General features: G+C 39.8%; 1 protein-coding gene across 2 annotated transcripts; it reads right to left on the bottom strand.

The window, feature by feature from the left end:
* Nucleotides 1-433: 433 nt before the first annotated feature.
* On the bottom strand, nt 434-16,012 carry cp110 (centriolar coiled-coil protein 110). Of its 2 annotated transcripts, XM_026170152.2 has the most exons (10): nt 15,557-16,012; nt 15,180-15,299; nt 11,310-13,857; nt 10,532-10,659; nt 7,385-7,486; nt 6,763-6,873; nt 5,843-5,935; nt 5,570-5,686; nt 1,754-1,836; nt 434-1,536 (listed from the first exon to the last, which is right to left on the bottom strand). In XM_026170152.2, exons 1-10 carry the CDS (start codon nt 15,692-15,694, stop codon nt 1,377-1,379), a joined length of 3,600 nt encoding a protein of 1,199 aa, XP_026025937.2. In that variant the 5' UTR covers nt 15,695-16,012; the 3' UTR covers nt 434-1,376. The 2 variants fall into 2 exon arrangements, with proteins under 2 accessions (XP_026025937.2, XP_080158489.1); XM_080302363.1 differs by lacking the exon at nt 7,385-7,486.
* Nucleotides 16,013-20,592: the final 4,580 nt, after the last annotated feature.

Here is a 20,592-nt window from a genome sequence, read left to right as displayed (position 1 = left end):
TGCTTTTCCAAAGTGTCTGCTCTGAAAAAGCTTATCTACCACATGTTTACTTCCTAACATCATCAAGTGGATCTATTATAATTTTTCTCGTTTTCTGTCATAAATACTTTGGCACAGACAAAAGTTAAGGCTTCACACTGCTCTAACTGTTTTATCTACGCTTGGCTTTAAAAGAATGGTAATATCCCTAATATGGTCTTCTCACAGAAGCCCCACCCACTTTCTGCTTGAAACCTGTTTTATGAGGGGCAGCCAATCAGGAGAAAGTTGACTAAAACAGCTCATTTTAGCTAGTGAACGAGAGCGAGGTGCTACGCCAAGATGTAGTATCAGATAATAAGGAAAACCTTTAACTGTTAATCATGCAAAGCCATGCTGGTAGAGTCAAACAACAAAAAAAGGAACTGGAAATAAGCAGAACAAAACTCCAAGCTATGTTTCAAATCTGAGAGTAAGATTGAAGTATATTTTATTCTGTTTCATAGATGTTTATAAAGCTTATGCAGGAAAAGAGCTGCCAATGTCAGCAAACGTGAAACAAGCTGCTGTGTATCTATTAGATCGCCAACTTTAAGGCATGTGACAGCAGTCACACTTTAAGAATATGTTTCAGGATCTGTGGTCCTGAAATTTCAGTCAAAGTGGTCACAAAGTTAACAAAAGAGGAGCTAAAGTATCTTATTTCAGACAATGGATAGACTGAGGAGCTGCACCAAGCCTCAGCAAAAGACAAATAAGGATATCTGCTACCTGTGAATCATGCAAAGCCACTCTAGTGGAGTTCATGAATAAAAATATTAGGCTGGAAATAAGCACAATTGGTCACCTTTAAACAAAGCGATTGCCTATCTGAAGACTACAATGCACAACCTACTAAAGAGTATTTGTTCCCAACACAAATCTAATATTTGACCCCAAATTTATGAACTGCTGTCTTCCTCTAGTACCCAAAGGAACAGAGAGATGATCAATACTGTTCACTGTAGCTGTCAGAACGTCTGCTGCGAGTCTATAAATCTTTCAGGTGCTGTGAACAACCCTTTAAAGTTGCTGCCAAACGATTTTTTCTGTCAACTCAACATTTTCGCACAAATATCTTCAACATGAATAATCTGAAGATGGCAAAAAAAATTAAATAAATAAATAAATTAAAAAATGCCGGAAGCAGACGTGACATAGCCGCTCCTCTGTAGACACCATGGTGTCAAAAATGTTCTCAAAGCCCCCGAGATGAAATACAATGATATGCATTAGTCATCCATTTGAATCAAATTTGGTTTTTGGATTTGGAAACTCTCAAATGATTAGTAATACTCTATTCATGTAATCACTAGAGGGCTCGTTAGGAGTTCTCACTGGGGCCAATTAGGAAGGTGTCATTGGGGTCTAGAGGAGGAAGCGCTCTTGGGGACCCTCTGAGGATTTGCTCTGAAATGTCCTCGTTTGGTTTCTGGCAGGGGCTCAGCAGAGAATCCAGACTTTTGTGCTGTCCTCGTCATAACCCCGCGGTGCCTTCCTGCAGCCTTTCTTTGGATCCTGAAACAAAGACAAGTTTTAGAGCTGACAAAGAAATGAAGAAGAAAGTTTTTTCTTTCTGTGGTGCAGGATTTTCAATTCATCACAAAATTAAAGGAACTGCTGCATTTTTACCTTGCAATAAAAAGCCACTCCAGTGGTTCTTATGTTACTTGTAATGACTGGGTTTGGTTTGTGAAGAAAACAGAAAAACAGCAACGATGCAGGAAAAACTCACATCATTCCTCTTTTCCTCTCCAGCGACTTCTGTGTTGCAGCTGACAGAAAGCTCTTTCCTCTGGGGCGGCCAGTCTGTGAACCCTAAACACACAAGCGCGCACGCACGCACACACACACACACACACACACACACGTAAAAATGCACAATATTTAGAACATAGTCTCTGCAGCAGCCACCAGTCATACTTGCCAACCTTGAGACCTCAGAATTAGGGAGACATTCAAAAGGGATGTTGGGTGGGGGAGTGGTATACATATACATATATATACAGAAAATTAGAATTTTACAATGTTTATTTATTGGATAAAATAAGTTAAATGTCACTGTTAATACTGTCCAGCCGGAAACAGCGGGGCTGTCCAAATTCAGAGGCTGCGTCCACCTGAGGACCCGGCCTTCGCGCACTACAGAAAGCCGGCTAGACCGGAAATGAGCGACTGTGAAATTGGACAGTCTAGCCTTCAGAATTACGTCACGAGCTCTCTCGGTGGAGTGAAACTCTGCTGTCTGCTCCTTGTTATCTAAAATATAACCGGACCCTGGCGTAAATTTTCGAAAAGTTTATTTTGCGACCCAGAATGAGTAATAAGAGTAATATTAAAACTAAGTAGCTGCAGTAGTAGAAGCCATTGTTGGAAACTGGAATTGACCGGCCCAATCTGGGGTTTTTCAATTTTGTTGTCCGGGTGGAAAATCGGGAGAATGGTGGCTCCGGGAGATTTTTGGGAGGGGCACTGAAATTCGGGATTCTCCCAGAAAAATCGGGAGGGTTGGCATGTATGCCACCAGTATCAAAAGCAAATTTATACAATGTTGATGGAATATTAGAATTTCTGCTTCTCAGCCTAGAAACTCAGATCACAAACTAGAGCTGATAGTTTCTCTTTGCCAGCATTAGAAGAACTTGTTTGATGGCACTCAACGGATTGATCAATAATTAGAACAATGTGAAAGTCCAAGGAACTCAGTGAAGATCTAAGAAGGAGAATTGTGGATTTACCAGAGTTAGGAAGGTCTCTTGGAGTCATTTCTAAAGAGATTCCAACATCACCAGTTCAAACAACTGTATCAAAGTTCACATTATTTTTATGTGTCACCACTAGGGCTGGGCCATATCATAACATTCATGGTAATACAGTTATAATGTTGGGCAACGATAAGAAAATGAAATATCATGATATAATATGGGTAAAATACGCATGCACAGTGCCTTCCCCCCCCCCATACGCACATGGCGGAAAAAGCATAGCGGCGACAGAGAATGAGAAGGGCGAAAGCAGATCGTTGAATGAAACGGATGAACCAGAATTGGTTTGTAAAAATGCAACTTCAGTGGTGTGGAACTGGTTTGGCTTTCTTCTGTCAGATACACACCAGAGCACATTTTTTGGTAGAGCATGCTAGCGGGCCGTCGTTATTACCGTGTTTTTCGGAAAATACGGCACACTTAAAATCAATCCTTTGATTTTCTGAAAAATTGACAGTGCCCCTTATAATCCTGTGTGCCTTATGTATGAATTCTGGTTGTGCTTACTGACTTCGAACTGATTTTATGTGGTACACGGTGCTCAGAAATTTGTCAAAAAATGTTTTAGTACGACTTTCGGAAGCTACAAAGCCGCACTGCTTGATGTCAGAGCATTACGGCTACCGTAGTCGGGAGCCTCGCGGAGTAATACGTACTGTGCTTCAACATAATATTACCGTATTGTGTGTGTATAACCTCTTTTTAAGTTTTGTGGATATTATACATGGTTATGCTGAGGATATGTTGGCCAATTTCCATTGGAAATGCCTTTTGGTTAAACTGTCAGCAAGGAATTTGCATTTGCACTGTTAAATTTTTATATAACTTTAATGCACATAAAAAACAGCTGCTTGTTTAAGTGAAAATACATTGATGGGTTTTTTTTGCACTAATAAAGTTGTGGAGTTGTAAAGTATTTTGTCTTGTGTCAATTATATCCTCAGTTATATCGTTATCGCACATTTTCAAATATTTTTGGCCATATTGCCCTGCCCTAGTCACCACTTTGCCAGGGTCTGAAAGAAGACCCAAACTGTCACGCTCAGATGAGAGGAAATTGGTTTGGATGTTCAGGAACAACACAGGGACCACCAAGGCTCAAAACTGCCATGAACTGGAAACTGCTGGAACATCAGCATCAGTATCCACCGTGAAATGAGTTGAAACTCAAAATGGACTGAAAGGGTGCAGAGAAAGAAGTCTTTGACCCAAAACTGACACCTCCAGCTTCACTGAAATATGCAGCTAACCACATGGACAAGCCGACTGCCTTCTGGGGAACAGTTTCCTGGTTAGATGAGGCAGAGGTTCAGTCCTGTGCCCAACATGACAAGAGGTATGTTTGGAGGAAAAAGGGGAGACTTTCAAATGTAAGAACACTAGCCCAGCTGTCAAGCATGGTGGTGGCATCATCATGCTCTGGGGCTCCATACAGTTGGGTCTAGAGTGGCCAAATATCCAGCCAGAACTGTGCCAGAAGCTCGTTAATGGCTACAAAAAGGATCTGGCCAAGGTCGAACTTGCTGCAAGAAATTTAACCAACTATTAGTGGGGGTGCATGGATATATTTGAGCTTGTATGTATACTTGACTCTGTGTGGGTTGCAGAAAACCCAAAATAAATTAAATCTTTGGACTTTTTAAAAGTCATTAAAGATGTGTGATGTATATGCTGTACGATGTACCACTCCACCCTGAAAAATGAAGTTAAAAATAAACAAAGACCAAAATTTCTGTGACATTCATGCCGACAGTGAGTGTATACAAACTTCTAACCACAACTGCATTTGTGTGATGTGTCTTTTGACCCAGCTGGTGTACTCTTACATCCTCATGAGCCCTAATTTTATAGTGAAAGTGAGGAAAAAACAAAAACAAAACAGTATGAGTCTTTCTTACTTTAACCTTTTGACTTGCTGTCACATGAACACACAGTCTTATGAATTAATGAGTCTTCAGGTGTGGTACACCGGAACATGGGTAGTATTGTATTGTAACAAGTTACAGCTAACTATATGCATATCCTGTGCATGTCAGGAGTTAAACATAAGGTTAATCACCTGTTATGAAGGACACTTTGGTTAAGTCAAAGGAATAGAGAACATAAAGTGAAATATGATTAGCTGCTCATCCCATCCACTCATATTTTCTCTTCCTGCTGGAGAGATGATCCAGTGTTCATTTTGTTAAAAGCTTTCTCTGACTGCACTAAAATGAATTCATGATTTTGTGCACACACACACACACACACACACACACACACACACACACACACACACACACACACACACACACACACACACACACACACACACACACACACACACACACGAAGTCTGTCAAACAATGTAACAACATCATATCATTCAGTTTTACTATTGCAATGTAGTATATTCAGAGTTCACCTTTTAGTTTAGAGGTTCAACCATAATAAAGGTTATGCCACAAAATGGAAAACATACTGTTCATTAACATTTAAATGACCTGCATCACTTCTCAGTCATGCTGACTGTTTCTTTGGTGTTTCTGTGAATTGTGGGAGTGCATTATCTCTTTTCCTCTTACAAAAGATTCTGTGTAGCCTCTGCAAAAGGAAGTAATACAGGTGGTAATAAAGGAAGCACTGAAGCACTTTTCCACAGTACTTAGAGAATGTGAATTTTCTTATTAAGACTGCCATTAAAATACTCCAGGGTCACTTTACAGTCACTTGACTGGAGAACCAGAAGAAAACCTGACTACTGACCACATGTGTAAACACAGCCTATGATCTCCTGAAAAGGTTACCTGTCGTCTGAGCTCTCTCTCCTTGGCGAGCTCTCTGTCCCAGCTGATCAGCTGCATTCGCTCTCTGGCTGACAGGTTGAAGAATATGTCGTAGACCTCATAAAGTGCAGCGCGCAGCTGGAGGAGCAAACAATTTCAGAGCAGACGATGGCTTCAATGAATGCGTGCAGTCACAGTAACTGTTGTGGTAACTGCTAATGGAGCGAGTAATTGTTGAGTTGACGGTGTGCAGGAGAGCAGAGAGGTTAACAGATGTGTTTACAACATTTATACCTGCAGTGTGACTCTCTCCTCCAGTAAGAGGTCCTGTTTGTTGCAGAGCTGAGTGCTCTGCTGCCGGAGGGCCTGCAGGAACTGCTGTGTGTCCTAAATGAGCAAAAGCACACACACAGCAAAGATTGCGCTATTATTTAGTTATATTTATCATGAATATTATGTTTACACAGAGACAAACTGAATGGTGAAATCTGTCAAATGGATATTTAAAATATTCATGGATTTACGATTAAATTAAAGTACAAAAAACAAAAACAAAAAACGCTGCCAGCACCTGCTGGTTTACATGTTATTTAGTAAAAATTTAAATTTCACCAAAATTAAGAACACAGTTGCTTCAGCTGCTGAAGATACCCCCAATTTTTTTTCCTTCTATTCAAATATCAAACATGGATGGTATAATAATCCCTCAGTCCATTTGAGGGTTGTTTTTACAAACAAATGTAAGACATTGAAGACTTCACTGCAACATTCACACTTTTCAAAGGCATCCAGTGGCTGTGACTGGACTTCTGGTGGTTGCGTTTTGTTATGGTATAAAAGACAAGATGTTGCCAGCAACACTGTGTTCATGTGTGTTGGTTAATCTTATGCTTAACCCACTACCAGTGTTTTAGCCTGTCCAGATGATCAGATTCATCTGTCACTATTAAAAAACAAACGAACGCAAAAACCTCATAAGTGATGGAAAATATTTGTTTAACGCGACCCCTGATTGAGGAAGTCTCTGTTTTAGACTGTATGCTGCACTGTCAAGGACTCCAGGAAGGATCGCAGCTGCATGGCTATAGCTAAAGGGTATCCTAATAAATTAAATTAGGCACAGCTGTACACATCTGCACACAAGCAGAGCTCATTTAATGACAATAAGAGCATGTGCTGCAAGAAACAGACGTGTCGCTGCTGTCTCCACTCACCCTGACGGTGCGCACCAGCTGTGTCACTCTCTCCGTCCTCAGCAACCTGCGAGTTAGAAAACCCTTCACAGCCGCTGCCAGCAGGGGGCGGTAGTGCTGCGAGCTGGAAGGCTGAGGAAGAGGAGAAAGAAGGGAAAATGAGTGATGAGAGAGGGGTGAATAATGAGAACCAGAGGGGAGGAGAGAGGAGAATGCTAATTCCATCAGTGACAACCAATTAATTTCCCACGCAGCTTCTCAAGGTCTTTTGGTTGGCATCTGTTTAGTGCATCAACGCAAGTGGACTCGTGGCTCATCATTATAATAGAGAATAATAAGCAGAATAATAAGCAGCTGATGTGCCATCACTCACTTGTTGATTCAAGAGCGGTTGCATTAAAAAGACATGTTTGTTGAACAAATGTACTTCTACTGAAGCTGAACTGCTGTGCGGGGAGACGTATAAAAGCACAATAACAGATAAAAAGGGATGCTGATGAGGATTAAGACATGTGGGGGGTGGAGTGTGTTTTACATGAGCGTGTCAGCCAACTGGTGATGACTAAAAATCCTTCAGATAAAAGGGTGAGCAGGGCAAGCTTTCTGCATCACCCACATGAGTGGACAAATATTATGGTAATACCTGAGAGAGGGTAGAAAAGGTCAACGTGTCCCCAAGACGTGAGCCTGACATGGAGCAGGGGAAGGACACGCTCTGAAGGATACGATAACGGACTGCCAGCGCCTGAGAGACAGAGAGACACATACGGAATAAGAGGAAAAGTTCATGTGTATGTGAGTGCACATTTGGGAGCAGGCAAGGTTGGAAAATATTGAATTGGAAAGGACAGCAAATGAGGCAGGAGAAAGAAATTAATTGAGGGTAGAGACGAAGAGACAGAAGGGGGAGAGATGGGGCACAGAGGTAAGAGGGATGAGATGAGCAGCAGAGCAGAGGGATGACCAGGATGATGAGACGAGAGAGATGGAGGAAATTAATACAGCCAGAGAGTAAAAACAATGTTGGTGGAGGTATAAAACAAAACAAAAAGTGGGATCAGAGGAGAGAGGAGGTAAAAAAAAAAAAAGGAGGGAGGAGAAGGCAAAGGGACCATTAGCGGTGGCACTCAGCGGGACGATCTGGCACTTAACCACAGACGCTCATGAATTAAACAAATTATCCTTTCCTTTTCTGTGTCAATTCCCTCGATCCCCTCCACCCACTACCAGAGAGTCCAGCAGACAGCTCGCTCTCATCACAGCGCAGATGATGGAAGGACGGAGGGGAGTCAAAAAGAAGTCTTTTTATGAAACAGCTTATGTTAATTATATTGTTGTTAAGGATACATAAATTAAACAGAGCCTGTGATTAACAGGGCAAGGACACGGGCCAAGAACAAACACAGACACAAGCTGAAGAAACAGGAACCGGTTGCCAGAGAACAGCAGGCGTCCTTGAAGTCTTGCATGTGCGCGCGCGCGCGCACACACACACACACACACACACACACACACACACACACACACACACACACACACACACACACACACACACACACACACACACACACACACACACACAGAAAGAGGCGACCGTGCCAGCTCGCCTCTTAGGGATGTAATGAAACATTTATGGTAGAAACCCTTTTTTTTTTTTTTTTTTTACTGGGGAGAGTCTGAAGGTCTCTTGTAATGAGCAAACGTCTGTAGTCAGCCCACGACCTGGGTCTCCAAAAGCTCACTCTAACAGGTAGGGTGACAGTGTGTGTGTGTGTGCGTTTGTGTGCACATGGTCACATGTGGAACAATGCCAAAGTCTTTTTCAAATGCCTGCTTCTAGTTTCAAAGAAACATTTAGGGTCAGTATTGTATTACCGCTCAGTAAATTGGCTAGAAACTCACAACGCCTGTTTTCCTCGTCTTTAAAAGATTAAAACTGGAGCTCAGTTTTTATTTCTCATAGGTGACTTTGGGTGAAGTCGGAAACCTTGGCGGAGTGAATTATGGTTGCTGTACTGGAATTACACAGTGCTAGATCTGTACAGCAATACGTGATGCAATCTAATGCAAGAAGCAGACCAATGGGAGGGAGGTAATATCACTGACTGCGTTTTTACCATATTTAGACTTAGAATAAATGATCACTTGTTCGGGGGTCTCAGGAATATATAATTTCAGATTATTTTTTCCATTTTCTTGATGTAACTTGACAAACAGCTTTAGATTGCATCAAATAAAACAATGACAGAATGACCCTGACAGTGCTCTATACCGCTTCTCTATCATTGTTGAAGAAATCTATTAACAGAAGCAAACTGTCTAAATTCCTTTTCTAATCTGTGGCCTATTTATTTAAACTCATGATTGAATACTCTGTGTAAAAAAAAAATAAGCTAAAAGAACTGCTAAAATATTAATAGATGCCACTCAGATATGAGTAAATGCTGTATTTCTTCTCAACTTTCTTTGTGCATGTGAATATTTTTAGCAACAGACTAAAGAAAAGTATAAAAATGTTTTTCAGCATATAAAATGCAATATTTCTGCGCATACAGCAGTTTCTGGATAACATTTCAAGTCTTCAATCTATTTCAATCTATTTTACATCAAGCTATCCAACTTACAACTCATATTGAACAAATTATTAATAATAATTAATAAATAAACAGGACAGGTGTAATAAGCCTACACCTGTATTTTTTTCCCATTTAATTCAATTCTTTGTTATCATTCTTTATTTTTTATTAGCATTTTTGGTTTGTTATTGTGTGACTTACTGTAAGTAATTATCATCGATATCATCTAGCACTTAATATTCTGAGATCTTTTGTGAATAAATAAATCTCAGTGAGATGTAGAGTGAAATTACCATAAAAAAATAAATAAAGTATAAACACTTTTTTTTTTAACTGCAAACACCTTGGGCGACATGTTTGATGTCAGCTCTGTATGCATGATATTTTAAAGCTGTTCTGATTAAATCCATTAGCTGCAGCAGTGGTCCCTAAACTTTTTCTAACCATAGCACTTCCTGAGATCTAAAAACATTACTTTTTTAGCACTATTGGTTAATTTGATATTTTTTTTCTGTACATCAAACACTCCTCACTAAGACGATAACGATGAGCTGGTATTACCAACTAAACATATGCAAATAATTATCATCGTTATTAAAGTGCCCGATTATTCTCATTGTCAGTTCTATAGATTTATTCTTGGACTCTGCTAAAATACTTTTGTATGAGTCACAATTCAAAATAATCCTTATTTGTTTTATACTGGGCCATGGGGTAGCCCCTCAGAGCATCCTCTCTCTCCACCAAGATGACTTAAGCCAACTTTCTTCTGATTGGCTGCCCCTCATTCTCAAAAGGTTTGAATAGGAGGTTACCCTATTAGGGATATCCACTCTTAGTGACATCATACAGAGCAGAAAAATGGGTGTTTACATCAGTCTAAAGTCTTTGGGTTATGTGTGCTTACACTGTACCATTAGTTAAAACTTTATCAGGAGATTTTGATCCAAATTGGCAACAAACCATCAGAAGTGCAGCAAGTATTAAACAAACGAGTTTGGGAAGAAAATACCTGAAATATACAGAGTAATTTGTACATAGCTGGACTCTCAAATAAACCTTCTGCCACTCTTTTTCTTTGCTTCACATTTGTCTATTTCCACACTTTTAAAAAAATGTTTCAGATCTATCATCTAAAGGAAATATATGAATCCAATAACAAAATAGCAGTAATATGTATAGTACAATACAATAAATAATAAAATAAGTCTCACCTGTAGTAGCTCCTCCTGCTGTCTCCTGTGCTCCTCTTGCAGCGCTCTGACCTGAGCAGCGTGTATCTCTTTCAGCTGCTCTCGCTTATCCCTCTGACTGCCGAGACCTTCACACCACTGCCCTGCAGCTACAGACAGGAAACACAACATGTGGTCACATATGAAATTCACTGTTGGCCCACTACATTTGCCTACAGGTCATTTGCACAACTGTTACTATACTTTATAAGATTTGAAAAATTAGCTTTCTAATGATGTAGAGTCTGGGGTTGAGTAAATATTTTCTCCTTTTCCCCTTTTTGTGGCACAAAGATTAAAGAAGAGCTGTTATCTTTTTTCTTTACCTTTATTTTCTGTCATATATTACACTTAAACCAAAATCTAAAGACATCATTATGGGCGAGGTGTCTGTCAGTGTCTGGGTGAGCTGTAACATTACCAGCACACCTAACCATTTATAGTGTTGAGGCACCCGAGGCACGATGGAAAGAAAGGTGTCACCACTCGATCAAAGAGTTTTTTTTACACAACACCTCATCATTTCCACGTGATGCACTATCCCCTCCTGTATTAAACATCAAGAGTCTCCAACTCAAGACAAAACAACACAAAGACGTCGGCTATTTTTGGTGCATGTATAAACTGTCAGGCCTCAAACTGTTCTAAACACTGTGTTTCAGGCAGTTTGTTCTACTCTTGGCTCTGTATGATGTCACTGAGAATAAATATCTAATAACTAACATGGTTATTTAAACAACACTTCCTCTTCTCGTCTTACCTCTGGGTGTGCTGGAGTTGGGTCTGACAGAGTCCACTCCCCCACTGGTATTGGCACTCCCTTCCAGTGTCTCCTCCATCGTGTGCATTAGCAGTCTCCGTTTGACCTTGGACACCCCTCCCTGACCGTCACTGCCACTCTGTGGGGTCAGATGCTTTTCTTGCTCAGGATGACCTTGTGACCCTGATCTTTCAGTGAACCACAGGCCAGACGGTGTGTCCACATCATATGACTGATTTAGAGATGGTGAGTGGGTGGAGTTGTGACCTTCTAGGGCCAATTCTTTCCTTCTTTCAACAAGGTGTTTACTGTTATCTGAAGGCACTGAGATGTAACTCCGAAAAGGAGGATCAGATGGAACATTTCGGAAAACATCGGGAATGCGCATCTGCTGAGCCACAGAAAGGATGCATTTACCAGGTGGCTGCTGCTTTCCGCAATCTCCAGGCTGTGCAGAACTCCCGGTTAGTGCTTCTCTGCTCACTTTTTTCCAACTTTCTCTCTCTGCAGATAAGGTTTTGATCAATTTACGCTCGCTAAAATCACAGAGCTCATCCCCGTTCTCCTTAACTGTGAGGGGAACATCATCTGTGTCACTGACAGTCGCTTCCGGAACTAAGTCTCCATGCATGTTTCTGTAATTGTTATATAACTGTCTGCTCGACCACTTCCTGTACTCTGCATCACTGCTATTATCACCATGAGCTCTCTGCTTGTCCTCCCAATAATCACTTTTTATTTGCTCATTTGTCATACCCTTAAAATTTAACTCACTTTGCAGGCTGCTCTCAGCTTGGCTGTGACTGTCTTCTTTCAAGTTTTCTTTCACCGTTGACTCAAGATCTGTGATCAGAACCTTAAGACTGGACAGGTCTGACTCCAACTGATCCATGTGCTGTGAACTCTCAGTTAAAATGCTTGTTACTTCCCCTTCAACTGTGAGATTCACTCCGGGAGGACCCACTATAGGACTGTTTTGATGACCTGGATTAACTTCTTCAGAATTGTGATGGTCTTTCAAACCAGTACCAACCTCAAGTTTCCCCTTTGAGGTCTCCTCCACATCAACCTTTTGTCCACTTTTTCTTTTGTAGTGAACAGGGCTCCTGCAGAAGCTAGGGGCTGGGACTGTGCGATATTTCCCTGCTCCTTTAAAAAAAGCTGGAGGATCTTTAACAAGGGAAGTTTCTAATGGCTGTTGCTGGATGAAGGCACTGAATTGTTTTGGCTTTATTAAGACCTCCTGTGAACTGTTCAGCCTATTACTTATGATGATTGTTTCTTCATCAACACTAGTCATTTCCTTATTATCTCCATCTCCTGTTAAATGTGTCATATTTTTCCCAGAGAGTTCACTTTCAATCATCCGCTCATTCTCATAGGATTTCTTTAACGAAGTTTCCACTGACGAGATAAAAGTACTTCTCTTGTCTTTAGTCTTCTTCCCCTCTGCAGTCACAGTGTCCTTGTAAGGGATCTCATCATTCTCCTTATCAGAGCTGCTCTGCTCCTCTGCCTTTGCTCTTGGCTGTTCTTGGGTTCTCTCTTGGATTTTAGTGTTTTTGGCTTGGTTCCTAAGCATCCGCTGGCGCCGTCGATACTCCTGAGATTTCTTCAGCAAGGCCTGGAGGCTCAGACGATAAGGCTCCTCAGACAGCTTTGAGTCTGCTTCATCTACCTGGTTGTCCTCTAGTTCAGTCTCTCTGGGACTACGCTGAACACACAGTTCTGTTGTAAGACGGTGACGAGTGCTTTGTGTGTGTGTTGGATTATCTGAAAAGCTGCTTTTTTCCAAAAAAGCAACTGAGTCCTCATTTTTGTCTAAATGTGCATCTTTGTCAGGGTCATGCACTGAACTAAAGGGATCGTTATCATCACGCATCACACTGTCCAGTTGACCATTTTTAGATTTTTCTGTTGGTAAAGGATTACACAAGAGTGAATCCTCCTCAAATGACGTGCAACAAATTTCTCTCAACTCTGTTAAGTTATCACAAAAAGATGACTCCCGCCCACTCCTCTCTAATTCCTCTCCATCTATGGGAGGGTGGCTGATAATATCTGGCATCTTGGCGATTGTATTTGAGGTGTTGTGAAGAAAAAAGCCCACTGTGTTATAAAATCCTTCTGAGTAGTCGGAGACATTGCTCTCGTTTTCTGCATTAATCCTTTCAGGGATAGCAGTACAGTTTTCTACATTCTCGTTGGTGACATAACCTGAGGAGAGCGACTGGCAGCTTGCACTATGTAAAAAATTTGGCTGTGATCCTTGTTGGCTGTTAACTTGGTCAGTAAGGCATCCTTCCTGGTAATTTTCCTGAGGTGTCACGTTAGAGGCGAAAAAGGAACTATATGTCGTCGATGTCAGTGGAGGAAGACAAACACCAACTTTTCCTTTCGCTGCAGCTGGGAGCGAAACATTATCACTGCTTCCCGCAAAAAAATCATCCGGACACACCAGTCCACCAGTGGTTTTACGGAAATATGAAGATTGTGTGATAATTTCTGACTCTTGAAGCAACTCCTCGAGTGTTGGTGTCTTCCTCAGCTGGAAAAACATGAGCAGAAACAAAAATAATGCAATGAGATTTTAAAAAATGTGCTTTTCCCTGTTCAATACAACAATGCCAAACGCTGATTATGCCAAAAAACATAATTACAGCTATTTTAGTTGGTAATTTTAATTTTCAACACTTATGCATATAATGAACTTTCAATACATCTTTTTACAGGGGATTACCCTGGAACTTTAAAAATAATTTCAACATACAAACAAATAAATAAATTATTAAAAAGCGGGGTGTACAACGTGGAGTACAGTGTGTTGTCTGGTAGAGCTAGGCCCAGAGTAGTGGGTGTTTTGGACCATAAAGTCCATCTGCCAAGGGCCATGTACATATATACCACAGCTTCCACTGCAAAATGTCCATACTGGCAGATGGAAGCTTAAAAACGGCCCAGGTGGCAGCAGACTTCCTTGGAAGACCAGCAAAGTATCAACAGGAAGAGAGATGGACAGGCAAAGCCTAATATTCAACTCGGTCATGCACTACTAAAAGCAAACCAGGTAGGAGTCCCTCAGTGACAGACGGGCAATGCAGCAGACAGACCTTGCTACCAAAAGGTTCTCAAATGTTTTCTGTGTTCTTGACTCAAGCTGAACTTTGAGTGATTTGGGTTTTTAAGGAGGGGCTTAAAAAGATTTAAATGAAAGGTGTGCAACTGATTTAAAACACAAAACAAATAAGAGATTTGTCTTGTGTTTGAATATAAAAATGATAGTTTTTGCACAACTTCCAAGAGCCAAAGCCAAAACTTACATTAATTCCAATTAATTGCCCACCCTGTGAGCCAGTATAGTGACATTTCATGATGGCTGAAGCAACTGTTTTACTGCATCAATGGTCCATTGGGTAAATGCATAACCTTATTTGTATCGGCGCAGGCTATCAGCCAAAGAATACTTGATTAATTGCAATATTTGAGTCCATCTGTATTGGACAAATTTATATAAAGTGACCACCCTCTTGGGAGGTGGATAGTCCAGATTCAAGCAGAATTTGTTTTTTAATTATTTCATGTAATTACTCACGTTAAATGGCACAGCTGGCCATACAGCACCTGAAAGCGCTATAGATTTACTTCTGTCATATTAAACTGTATTGTTGCATTTGAGTCCACAAATCATATGTGCAAACTGTGATGGTGATGTACTATTATACATTAGACGTCTCTCTCCCTATAAAAGAAAACTAAAGATTACAATATTCCTTCCGTATTTTGTGCCCGGACTCTGTCATTCTCAACTGAAGCTGCTCTCACACAAGGAGCCAACAGCATAGGTTACAAACAAAACAAAGCTTAAATTACCTGAACGCTGTGCAGAATCGTCTGGATGTAGGCCATCCGGGGATCATCTCTGAACTGAACTGTGTGGGCAGCAGCTTCGTCTCTGAGTCGACGCATCTCCTCTCTCTGTTTCTCTGAGAGCTGTGTCATCACAAAACAGACATGAGTTATCTGGAATTAATACTGTTTCATTTCAAACAAGTCTGCTTCTGTTTTATCATTATTATTAATGGATGCCTATAATTTACATTAAAGGGAGATAGGCAGCATGTCTCAGTGACTGAATTAATATGCGTCATTTTCCTTCAAACTAAGAGTGCATCTATCTATAAAAAAAATAAGTTCAGCCTTTTGCTAAAATGATCAACCATGATGACAGCCGTAAACTTATCCAGCACCAGAGGAGGGAGGATGGATCGTCCATAGAAGCGGATGACAGAGGATGCAGATGAGGGTCTGTGGTTTTCCTCCTCTTTCTCTTCTCTTCTCCTGAGCTGAGGAAGAAGATGCTGCACAAACTCTTCGTATTCCTCCATTACTCTTCATCGGAACACAGTAGAGAGTAACTTTGGGCAGTTTAACGGCTAAAAAATTACTACCAAGTTATTGTTTGCTAACGCTAGTTTGCTAGCTAGCTTAGCTAACATAACGCTAGCTTTGGCTGCTTTTTGTTACCGTTTAAAAGTAGACGCATAAACTTAAAAAAAAAAGAGAAGACACTGGGTTAAACTCAGCAAAGGTAGACGCTACAGCTATACTGTTGGTCCTCTTATAAGCAACACAAAAGACAGTCTGGTCAGGTCCACTGGGGGGAATCAATGTTTACATTTTTACCGCCTCTCCTCCGGGGCAACAACCGGGTAAAGAACGACAGTGACGGTTACAGAGCGCCGAAAACCCGGAGTGGATTCACACCAAGGTTCAACAAACACCCCCTTTACAACACAAAAGCATTTCACGGGAAAGGAAGAAAACCGCTACAACGTTACGTCGGACAAAGTATAAGAAGTGGATTTAATACTTAAAAAATAATGAGAAGAAATTACTTTTCACTGAACTCAGACTAACGTGATACTGCCCCCTACAGGCCTGACTGACCAAAGAAAAACATGCAGAAAAGTATGGAGATACTTTGGTGTCAGACGGAAGAGAATTAAGGGAATACAACGCTCGCATTTATTTATTTATTTACTGGTTAAATATTTTTACGATTAAAATTAGAATCCAAAGAATTTAAAAATCTAAATTTGCTTGTTGTTGTTCTTCCAGGGCCCTGTCCCAAAAAGCAAGTTTATGTTTTCCTTATCTGGCTTTACTTAAGCCAACAGCACCTATAAGGCTAAGTTGTAACATGAAGGTGGTTATCAACCCCGCAATTCACCCATATCAATCCAGGTGTTCACCTGGGGGGGGGGGGGGGGGGAGCAGTGTCAGCAGCATGTGACCAAACAGACACAGGTACTGGTTTACTGGCAGCAGAGCAGCAGACTGAAAGCAAAACACCTGCAGCAGCAGTATCGCATTAACAAGTGTGTAAGGATGGACTATAATTAAAGCTGTGTGTTCTGTTAAACTAACCGAGTGTTATTTTGTGTGTGTAATAGTTTTCCTGTATATCAGTGGTGCTCAATGGTTTAAGAACAAGTAAAGAATAAATATTTGTTATGGTTCTAGTGTAAAATAATCTTAAAGTAATCAAGTACACAGCTTGGGTGTATGAAGGTTAACAGGTTCTCTATTTTAGATACTAAAGTTTACATTTTTTGTACAGTGATCCATTTACAGAGGCTCAAAAGTAATGGGACAGTTGAATGTTGCGCAGTTTCATGACCAGGTGTGGGCTGTTCCTTCATTATTCCATTCCCGACCATGACCCATTTACACAGACAGACAGTGTGAAAAATGAAACTTTTTGCTTCCTTTTTTTGCTTCATTTGCTGTACAGCAAATAGTTACACATGTCATAAATGCTTTTATATATTTATGCATTTCCATATATGGACTATTTTTTGTATAAACTTTAATTTAATTGATTATACTGTATTTTTTCAGTACTACAAAAGGCTTTGCCTAGGAAGCTTGCTTGATCTCATTAAACCCTGTACATAACTGTCTTCACTAATCAATGCAGTTATTGCAACAGAATAATGCAACAATATTCAACATAATTGATGACATTGTACGCACTGTTTTTATATAATAAATGCACTATATTTGCTTAAAAATGCTAATAATACTAAAGATTCATGAATGACTAACACGTAGACAGTTCCATTTTAAAACATGTTTATTGGTCATATACAAAATAAAGTAAGCTGTTTATCAACAAACGTACACTATATACATCAATAAATTAAACAATGCATCGGACCGATGATGAAACAGTTAATTTCGTGATTACCCATACCTTGTCATCGTCACTATCTACAAATTGCCAAAAAAAAAAAAAAAAAAAAAAAAGGAGCGAGAGAGAAAAAAAAGACAATAATTTAAATTGGAAGATAAATACTAACAAAGACTGTCACATTTTAAGTAGTTTCCCATAGAAAGTACTGCCATCGAATAATTTATTACATCCCTTACAGAAATATTACAAAACACAGAATTTCCTATTACAAGGGCTTTTCTGATTAGGTTACACCATATTCACACAAACTCACTACTTTTCAAAGGCTTTAAACGGACCATTATTTATACTGCGTTTCCATGTGTAAGATTTAGAAACACACACAAAAAAAAAAAAAAAAAAAAAATCCCATGGTGAACCTGGCTGAATGCTCGCATCAAGAGTCAAATTTGACGGGGACACTGCTACAATAAAAAATAAATAAATACTAATTTAAATGTGCTGATACCTGAACTCTGTACGATTTTTTTTTATTTGTACATTTGATGCAGGCTGGGTATGAACCTGGGATGCAAAAAACAAACATCACTATTGATGCAAACACCAAACAAAATGATCAAAGGAATCCTTGGTTCATTTACTCCTATCGATCAGGATCAGCGGTGGGTGAAAGGGCTTTTAGAGTCCAGTGGCGTGACTCACTACACAGGAAAATCACTGGATGCCTGCATACCGATTGGCCAAGCAGCAAGATAAGGAGTTAATGATTTGCATCTTCTGGAAGAAGTGTGGGTTTTGAAGAAGGGCTTGGTAGGCTGCTGAGTTAACTAAAGCAGGAGAGAATAAGTAGAGTGGTAAATGGTTAAGAGCTTTATCAGACGCATCTCCACCACTCCTTTTCTGTCTCTGTAAAATATTTATAGATGTAGTCTGAGTGGTTGTTTTAGGGTTTGTGATGAAAAGCTTCATTATGACGAGGGTTCGACCCCTGCAGGGGTGGCAGAAAATAAGGTCAGCATGTCTTGACAATCACAGGAGGTCTGAGGTGTCAGCTGACCGTGTCTGCTGAGTGATAGTCTGGATTAAACTTGTGTAATGTTTAACCTTTTGTTTGTTTAGAGATGTGGCACATGGTTTCTCACTGGAAATGCCACAAGAAGTTTAAATGTGGAAGACAAAAATAAGAACTCTACAGGTCAGCAGGAGGCCTTGCATGACGGCTGCATCATTCTCGGTTAGAAACGGATTAAAAAAATTAAATAAATAAAAACACAAGAATGCACCAATTGTGAAATTTTAAGCAGATAACAATGTTTAACCTCACTGGTGACTCAGCTAGGGTTAAGATTAGGTTTCTGAAACACATTTTGCTTCTGAAATAATTGCACAGTCAAATGAAATCATTTTAACAAACTTGAAACAACAACCTGTTGCGGTAAGGTGAAGCGGTTTGAGGACTTTATGGACTTATCAAAGGAACAAGTCGCTGCAGTTCTACAAGCCTGAGAGGAGTTGGATGTTCTTTGTGGAATTTAATTAAATCTTGCTTTGTTTTTTTTGTAGTGACTGTATTACTGCATCGCTACTACACTCTGTAGTCCTCTCACTCTCTTTTTTGTTTGTCTCTCATTGTAGTTACTGTCCTTTATATTTTTATTAACAACACAAAATTTAAAACAAATGTTGACGTGGATTCTCTACAAATACAAATATCTGAATATCAGATGTAAAAGACTTCAACCTTTTTCATATGACATAAGAGATAAACTGCTTACAAGTCCGTTACTCATCTAAAGTGGGGGTTTGAGTTACTAAAACACACAGTATACTTTTGTTTATCAAATGGCCAAAAATAACAGGCCAATACTGTTATCGACCGAGGAACAGTTTTATGGCCAGGTGAGGCCAGTTCTTTCGTAATGAAGCCTCATTGAGGTCTGAAGTGGTTTTGTTGCATTTGCATTTGGTTGCTGTTCTCTTGAAATCTAAATATGAGGGTCAACAGACGTGTCAATCTAAGCAAAGGAAGCCATCATTAGTTTCAGAAAACAAAATATTGTATTCTAAGTGTCGTCCAGACACATGCACCTGACTGGATGTGAGAGACCCATTCTGAGCTAGAAATGGACACCAAACTGATGGAGCACAACAAACAAACATCAGTTGCTGCAGTTTTTGAATGCCTTCTTATTTGCTGAATAAACTGATGGGAGTTGAAGCCAATATCTGCCAATAAAAATGGTGCATCCCTGTAAAAAAAAAAAAATAAAAAAAAAATCCTAAATAAATAAATTTGAAGACTTTGTGTTTTCACAGTTAACTGCTAAGTGAAAGTGGGTAAGCCACACCACATATGCCAGATTTAAACAGAGGCAAGCTGACATTTTAATTTATCAGGTATATTTAAAAAAAAGAAGAAGAAGAAGAAGAAGAAGAAGAAGCAGCTAAACACCGCACATTAGCTCTTTAACCTCGTCACATCACACTGTACAGTCAGGAAAACAGACAACTTGACAAACGACTACGATAGCGTCAGTGCTCCTGTGAGGCAGGAGTTTGGATTTTGCCAGTTTGCATAATTAGATGTGTCTATTTAACAGCAGCCACATGTTGACACATTAATGTTTACACAGAATGCTTCTCTCTTTTTTTCGTTTTTCTTTTTAGAAACCAGAGGAGCATAAAAACACAGAGAAGCAGCACACGTAATTGTACAATTTGACATAACTTACAGTCTCAACACAAGTTGAGTTTCCTCTTGTTTTATATGATGTCTCACACAAACACACACACAAGCCCATTCAGCTATCTTAGTGAGGACCTTCATTGACATAATGGTCTCCTTAGCCCCTTACCCTAACCATTAAAAATAAATGCCTAACCCTAAAAAAACCAAACAAAAAAACCAAACAAAAAACAACAACAAGGTTCTATTAGTGTAAGAAATAAGGTTTATAATTAATTTTTTAGTCAAAATATTAAAATAATTATATAAAAAAATATTATATTGATATCGGATGGTTTAGACAGGTTCCCCTTCCACTGAGACTGCATGTATATTATAGAGTGTGTAAATAAAGTGTTACT

The sequence above is a fragment of the Astatotilapia calliptera genome, chromosome 6 (assembly GCF_964374335.1).
Source record: "Astatotilapia calliptera chromosome 6, fAstCal68.1, whole genome shotgun sequence".
Lineage (NCBI taxonomy): Eukaryota > Metazoa > Chordata > Actinopteri > Cichliformes > Cichlidae > Astatotilapia > Astatotilapia calliptera.
This window is presented reverse-complemented; position numbering and strand designations above follow the sequence as displayed.